The 8,192-nt window shown below is 33.9% G+C and overlaps 2 protein-coding genes across 2 annotated transcripts; both read left to right on the forward strand.

The window, feature by feature from the left end:
- Nucleotides 1-835: 835 nt before the first annotated feature.
- LOC145565141 (uncharacterized) lies at nucleotides 836-2,302 on the forward strand. Its single transcript, XM_081625231.1, has one exon. It carries the CDS (start codon nucleotides 836-838, stop codon nucleotides 2,300-2,302), a length of 1,467 nt encoding a protein of 488 aa, XP_081481357.1.
- A 3,373-nt stretch (nucleotides 2,303-5,675) lies between these two features.
- LOC145563883 (uncharacterized) lies at nucleotides 5,676-7,550 on the forward strand. The gene is made up of 4 exons (XM_081624287.1): nucleotides 5,676-5,809; nucleotides 6,033-6,142; nucleotides 6,257-6,712; nucleotides 7,383-7,550. Exons 2-4 carry the CDS (start codon nucleotides 6,033-6,035, stop codon nucleotides 7,396-7,398), a joined length of 582 nt encoding a protein of 193 aa, XP_081480413.1. The 5' UTR covers nucleotides 5,676-5,809; the 3' UTR covers nucleotides 7,399-7,550.
- The last annotated feature ends 642 nt before the right edge of the window (nucleotides 7,551-8,192 follow it).

Genomic DNA, 8,192 nt, shown 5'->3' on the forward strand with positions numbered 1-8,192 from the left:
ACTAGCTTGAAAATATTGAAGTATAGTTTGAGCAAATTATTGATGAGTGTGCAAATTAGAACTAGCTTTAAAATATTTAAATTATAGCTATGACTCGTGTAATATTAATTAAACTAAAGGACTTTTGCTCCATTCTGATCATAGTAGCAATGCACCATATAACTAAGTGTATGTTTTCTAGCATATTTTATTAATGGAATTTGCTTTGCCTAAGATGAATATGAGTCAGAATATAAATTTGTTTTTTATATCATATAAATGCATGTTAAAGTATAAATGTATCTTAGAATTGTCGTTTCTTTATAATTCTTCTAATTCATGCATTTGATAATCTTGTGTTTCCCATTCTTTTTAAATATATCACTTCTTTGCAATTCTTCTAACTCATGCATTTGATAATCTTGTGTTTCCCATTCTTTTTAAATTTATCACATATAATTCATGTTTAAAGTTAAATCTTATTGAGAAATTAAAAAAAATCTTTGTTTGTAACTAATTATCTTTATTGTTTTTAAGAACGAATATGGATCGAAGTTGGATGAATCATAATGGTGTAAAGGATAGAAAACAACCAAAGTACATAGCTGGTGTAAATGAATTTCTACAGTTTGCTTTTAGGGGAAAAAGTGGTGAAACAATGTTGAAATGTCCTTGTCTTAATTGTAGATTGGTTTTGTCTCAAAATCGTAAAAATATGCAATGTCACTTACTAGTATATGGCATTGATTAAAGTTACAAACCATGGGTGAGTCATGGAGAAAGTGCATAGAAAACTAATAACAATGAAGATGGGTATAGAGAGGAGGTTTCAGATAATGATGATGAGATTTATGAAATGCCTTTTGATGACATGGCTCCATTTGTTTTCGATGCAACAAACGCGTGGAATTCTGTAAACTCTACACCCGTCGATGAAAATGAGGGAACCACAAATATAGGATTAAAAAGTGGCACTCATGAAACTCCTATGTTGCTCCAAAAATTAATGGAGGATATGGAGGCTGATTTATATCCAGGTTGTAAGACGTTCAAGAGATTGGAGTTTATTATGTCATTGTTACACATTAAAGTTAGTAACAAGTGGAGTGATAAGTCCTTTTCAATGTTATTGAATGCTTTGCATAGGGCATTTAATTATGATAACAATTTACCTTCAAGTTCCTATGAAGCAAAAAAATATACAAAAGCGCTAGGGTTAGACTATGTTAGGATTGATGCATGTGTCAACCATTGTGTTTTATTTCGAAAGGAGTGTGCAAATGAAGTTAAATGTCCTAAGTGTTTAGCCCCTAGATGGAAGCAGGATGTTTCTCAAGAAGATGAGAGTTCAGATGAAGATGAGGGTGCCAAGAGGAAAACACGAGTACCTCAATTAGTCTTGCGTCATTTTCCACTTATTCCAAGGCTCCAAAGAATGTTTATGTGCTCCAAGCTAGCAATGCATATGAGATGGCACAAGAAAAAGCATGTTGGTGATGATGATGATGATGGGATTATGAGACACCCAAGAGATTCGAAATCGTGGAAGTCTTTAGATGAGCTATATCCAGACTTTGCTGCGGATGCACGTAATGTACGCTTGGCTTTAGCTAGTGATGGGTTTAATCCTGGGGCGAACATGAGTAGTAGATATAGCATATGGCCAGTGATGTTAGTACCTTATAATTTACCTCCTTGGATGTGCATGAAAAGTGACAACATGATGTTATCATTATTAATTCTTGGCCCTAAATCTCCTGGTAATGACATAGATGTATTTTTGCAACCTTTGATAGATGAATTAAAGGATCTATGGGAGACCGGGGTACAAACTTTTGATTCTCATTCTAAGGAGACATTTAATATGCGAGCAGTGCTTATGTGGACAATAAGTGATTTTCCTGCTTATGCCAATCTTTCTGGCTGGAGCACTAAAGGAGCCATGGCTTGTCCTAATTGCCATAAAGATACAAATTCTGAATGGTTGAAGCATGGACATAAATGGTGTTATATGTGTCATCGTGTATTTTTAGAACCCGATCGCAGTTGGAGGCTTAATAAGAGATTCTTTGGTAAGAAAGTTGAAAGGCGCCCACAACCTAATTCATTATCAGGGCATGACGCTTTGGAGCAGCTACATGGATACCCAAATGTGCAGTTTGGAAAAGATGATAAAGGAAAACGGAAGAGAGGCGAAAGATATATTGTTCACCAGTGGAAAAAGATAAGCGTTTTTTTTCAATTGCCTTATTGGAGACATCTATTAGTTCGACACAACTTAGATGTAATGCATGTGGAAAAAATGTATGTGAAAATATATTAGGTACATTGCTTGACTTGCCGGGAAAGAACAAAGACACCTTAAACTCTCGGTTGGATTTAGAGTCCATGAAAATGCATGATGATCTTCGACCAAAGAAAGTAGGGGACAAATATGAAATTCCACGAGCCCCTTTCAACTTGAGCCTAAATGAAAGGAGGAAAATAGTCACATTTTTATCGAAATTGGCTTTTCCGGATGGCTATTCATCTAACATTTCTCGATGTGCTTCTTTTCAAGATGGAAAACTCTTAGGAATGAAAAGTCATGATTTTCACGTTTTCATGTAAGATTTGCTAACCCCGACTTTTCAAGGTGTCTTAGATGAAAAAGTATTAGAACCTTTAAGAGAGCTTAGTTTATTTTTTAAGCAGCTATGTGCTAAGACCTTAAAGGTAGTAGACTTAGAACGAATGGAAGCAAATATAGCTATCACATTATGCAAGCTAGAACGTATATTTGTTCCAGCTTTTTTTGATGTGATGATTCATCTTCCCATACACTTAGCTACTGAAGCAAAATTGGCTGGCCCTGTACATTATCGTTGGATGTATCGATTTGAAAGGTAAAATATGTTTTTATTTATTTTTTTTAAATCTAAATGGCTAAATATTAGAAGAGGTTATTACACTAATTTCAGTTTTTATTATTAGAGCTATGCGGACGTTTAAATCTTTTGTAAGGAATAAAGCTCACCCTGAAGGATCAATTGCCGAGGGGTATATTCAAAAAGAATTTTTGACATTCTGTGCCAGATATCTTTCTAAGATTGAAACTCAGTTCAATCGTTTAGATCGAAATGAGGACATGCACGATCCACAACTGTATAGTCTTTCAGTTTTTTGTACCTATGGCAAGCCTCTAGGGAAGGCAAATTTAAAGAATTTGAGTATTGAAGATTGGAGAAAAGCTCAATTGTATGTTTTGAAGAATTGTGAAGAAGTGGAACCCTTTTTTGAGTAAGTACGTTAAATAATAATATATAATTATGAAATAAAATGTTGCTAACTATTTTTTTTTTTAGTGAATATGAGAACAATATAGGGCATCAAGACGTTGAATTTTGCAAGTGGTTTGAGAATAGAGTAAGATAGTGTGTTACATTTTAATATATTATTACATTAAATCTAGCACGTATATTCATTATTTTTATTTTTTAAATTTAACTTTAAAAACTAGGTTACACAACTTTGGGATGATAAGGATGACCGAGTTACAGAAGAATTATTGTGCTTAGCACGAGGTCCAATGAAGAGAGTTTTGACTTTTGATGGATATGTTATTAACGGGTTTAGATTTCACACTAAAAAGCGACAAAGAAATAGAAAAACCCAAAATAGTGGTGTTATTGTGAAAGGGGATGGAGAGAGTGGAGGGAAGGACTTTTACGGGATATTAGAAGAGGTTATTATGCTAGAGTATGATGCCTTGCAAAACCGAACAAGTCCTAAATTGGTATTATTCAAGTGTAAGTGGTTTGATGTATTTAGTGACGCAAGAGGGATAAAAAAGGACAAATTTGGATCTACAGTTGTCAATGTTTCTTGTAGATTGCAAACTAATGAGCCTTTTGCATTAGCTTCTCAAATTGAACAAGTTTTCTATGTCTCATCTCATGCCAATAAACATTGGAAATATGTTATTAAAGCCAATCCACGTAATTTTTTTGATTTCCCTAACGATGAAGACACTGAACAAAATGAATCACTATGGAACTCTGTGGAAGAAGGGGCAACCAGCCTTGAAGAATTTGTTGCACTAAGTGATGAGGAAATCACAATGGTTAGGGATGATGTTGAACCAGAGTTGGTTGATGCTGAAGTCGTCTTAGAAGCTACTAACAATATTACTCTAGAGAATGAATATGAGGAAGAAGAAGACAGTGAAGAGGATAGTGAAGATGGTCTGGACACTCTAGACATAGATAGCGTGCATGAGTTGGATGAGGATCTTGAAGATGAAGAATTTGAAAGCGATAGTTCTGAAGATTCAACCTCTTAGTTTTTGGTAACTGGTGTTTTCTAAATTAAAGGATGAAAATAAGTCACTTAATCTCATGTTTTTCTATATTTATATTGTATTGTATTAATATCATTGCAGTTACCAAGCACAAGTGAAGATTGTTGCATTTTTAGGCGCTACAACCATCTGCTATCAAATCTTTGTAGTTTTTAGTTAGTGATTTGCAAACTTTTTTTTTATTACGGGTTTTAGATAACTTTTTTAATACATTAGTGGTTTAACTTTATTTTATTAGCAAATTGTTGATTGTTTATGATTATTATAATAAGCAAAGTGTTAATGCCTATTTTAGTAACTGAATTGATGATAATTTCTTTTTCATTACTAATGTCTTGCATAAGAATTTCTTATAGGAAAATTATGGTATTCCAGCAAGTACAGCGAAATGCAGGGCATCAACGTAAGACAAGACAAGTGTCTAATGCAATGCAACAACTAAACCAATAGAATGTGCCAGGGCAACAGCAAAATGTGCAGCAACAACAACAAATTATGGAGCAAGAACAACAACAAAATGTTCAACAACAGCAACAAAATGAGACTCAACAACATGACGAAGAAGCATCAACCAATGAACAAGGTACTATGACTAATTTGACATATCGGGAGAAACGAAGGCTAGAACAAGCTGAACTTCGACATAAATTTCCTGATCGTAAGCGGCGTGGGCCTACTAGGGGTAAGAAATATGTAAGTAGAGTGTGGAATTCTAATTCTGAAGAAAAGATTAAGATCAATTTCATGGATGAGCTTCGACGTGTGGTTGGTGAAAAGGCAGATGAATTCATATGTGAATGTAGCAATTGGGTGAAAGAATTTTGTCCCCTAAAATCTTTGTATGTTTTTATAACCAACAAGCCTTTTTAATATATGATGTTGAAGTTATATTTCATGACTCTAACCATACATTCATGACAGAAATTGGTCTAAGATGGATTCAGGTGCTAAAGAAAGGTTATATAAGAAGATCAGGGTAAGTTTTAAGTATGTAACACTAGTAAAATGTGTGATAGAATTCAGCATTCATGGATTCATTTTAATTCAATGTTGGTAACTAGTTTATGGATTATTCTTATTGGCAGAGTAAATATGATTTACCTGATATGGTTGCTGGTGCTAATGTTACTGAAGCGTTGAGCTTTCAGTGCTCCATGTTGTATAAGCATTGGAGATTTAGGCTTAAAGAGCAATACTTTAGAAACAAGTCAGTTACAGATGCTATAAATAGTAGACCTTATACTATTGACGCTAATCAATGGACATGGCTAGTTTGTGAGTATTGGAATGATGAGAAGCAAAAGGTAAAATTCTATTTTTTTTTTTACTTAATCGTTAACTGAAGATATATTCCTTAATTAACAATGAGTGGTTTGCTTATTTTCTTGTGGCTTGTAGCGTATTAGTAAAGTTAACACGGAAAATAAGCTTAAGCAAACTGAAACACCTGCAAATGGTGCAAAGTCTACCGCAAGAATTTTCCATGAATTGGTAAGACTTCTATATTTTTGCAATGATTTATATAATAATTTGTTTAAAGCGGTGCATGTCTGCTTTTGGTGAAGCTCAGAAAATGTTTATAAACTAATTTATGCTTAATGGCAAATGAATTATTTCATGGTAGATTAGTTCTGCTAGATTTTGGACTGTTACGATTATTTGAGCACTGATCACATTTCATTGTATAATTTGTCATTTCTTATCAACAATGCAGATGAATGTGCAACAAACTCAAGGTACTCAAGAACATGGAGGATCATCAGATAATCCTCTTGAAACTCAGCAAGATCCTCTGTACATCACCTTATTTGAGAAAACTAAAAAGTACTCAACGTTCCCTTGGTGGTTTTTTTTTAGTATCTTTTTATATAAGTTTTTTTTAATTATATAATAGTTTGAATTGAGTTATTTCTTATTGTGCGTGAATTAATATGCTAGGCATAAAGATAAGGGATTTGAACCTAATGCTGAAAAAGACTATGAAGCGCTTAGAAACCTTCATGAAAAGGAAGTGGAGGAGCATGGTGAAGATACACTAAGTGTCAAAGCAGCATACATGGAGGTTTTCAAACCAAAGTCTGGATATGTTAAGGGACTTGGTCCTGGAGCTCGTCCACCAAAGAAAAGAAGAGTTGATGGAGAAACTGATGAAGTTAGAGTGGCATTATCGGCTGAGATTCAACAATTAAAAGAGGATGCCGCAACACGTGAGGGTGCACTTGTATCTCAAATTGAATCTCTGAAGGAATCTAATGAAGAGCTTAAAACCTCAAATGAAGAGCTTATAGCATCAAATGATGAGCTTAAAGCGACCGTATCTAGAATCAACATAGAAGCTCAGAAACGTGAAAAGAAGCTCAGAGATGATATGATGAAAATGTTTGAACAACTTAGGTATGACACTTTCCATCTTCTATTTGAGATATATATTTTTAGTTATAATCAAAAAAATATGTTGCTGTGTGTTGTTGCTGTTATAGTTCTTGGTAGTGTTTATTATCTTTTTTTTAAGTTTATGAAGCAAGCATACTGAATATTTGGATGGAGTATGCAGTCAAATAGAATTCACTTTTATAAACCTGTAACATACGTTCTGCTATAGACTAAGTAATCTTACTGTAAACTAATAGAACAGTAAAATGAAAAAGAGGAAAGCTTGAGGATTTTTGATTGAAATTGATAATAACGGCTACCAAACTACTGCTAACGCTAATACACTAAAGGTAGAGACTTAGAGGCTACAAAACTACTACAACTACTCTAGATTAACATCCAAACTCACATATTCTTTTTCATACTCTCTTTTCCCTTAAATACTAAGAATTCCCCTTCCCTTATGTAACCTAGCAAATAAAACCACCTGTACTATTCTGCCAGATTGGCTCTACACAATGAGGGAAAATAACAAGTATATACTTTTGGATGCAGCAATTTTAATACTTTTGTGTAATAAAGTTTTTATGAAGTTTGTATTTGTGAAAATGATTGCATGATTTATATACTAAATTTTCGGATGCTCTCAATAATTATTTTGATGTTACTAACTTATGTTTCACTTACATAGGAACAACATGGGCTAGCAATGAAAGATGGATGATCGCAACTATTGAAGGTGATATATATGAGCAGCGTTGAAAAGGGGTCGATGTAATTAATTCTGTAATTAGTGTTATGTTATTTAATTTTTAAAGGATCATATACCTTGTTGACAAAGTGGGATTATCTTATAATTTACACTTATTCTTAGTATGTTATTTATAAATTAAACTTTTTTCATATTGTCGTTATTCAAAATGTTTGGTATTTGAATTTATTTTCAGATTAATTTGTTTTTAATAGGTTGTACCCGTATATATATAAATAAAAAAAAACATTATATTGTATGATACCAGCAAATATGGAAAACAACTAACTTTGTTGCACAAAGTACAATGTGCAACGACGTAACACGTATTGGGGCAAAGATGGGCGTCGAAAAAGTTCGTTGCCCAAAACATTATGGGCAACGAAAAATAATTTGTCGCCCAACGTATCAAAGATAAGGCAACAAACTTGTTCGTCGCCCAAAATATTTTGTGCAACGAAATAAATAGCACATAGGCAACTAACATTTTAGTTGCACAAAATAACCTTTGTGCAACGAAATACAGTTTCGTCGCCCAGTATGTAATGGGCTTCGACCTTTGGGCTTCGGACCCATGTCTAGACCCAATTCGTCGCCCAAGACATTGGGCGACGAAATATTGGTTTTGGGCGTCGAGTTTAGTCGTTGCCCAAAGTCGAATTTCTTGTAGTGTCATTAGAAGTTCGCATCTCTTGATAGGGCGTCATCAATATTCCCATTCTTAAACGTGCCTATTTTCAGGGTCGTCAT

This window comes from Chenopodium album, chromosome 10, assembly GCF_948465745.1.
Source record: "Chenopodium album chromosome 10, dcCheAlbu1.1, whole genome shotgun sequence".
Lineage (NCBI taxonomy): Eukaryota > Viridiplantae > Streptophyta > Magnoliopsida > Caryophyllales > Amaranthaceae > Chenopodium > Chenopodium album.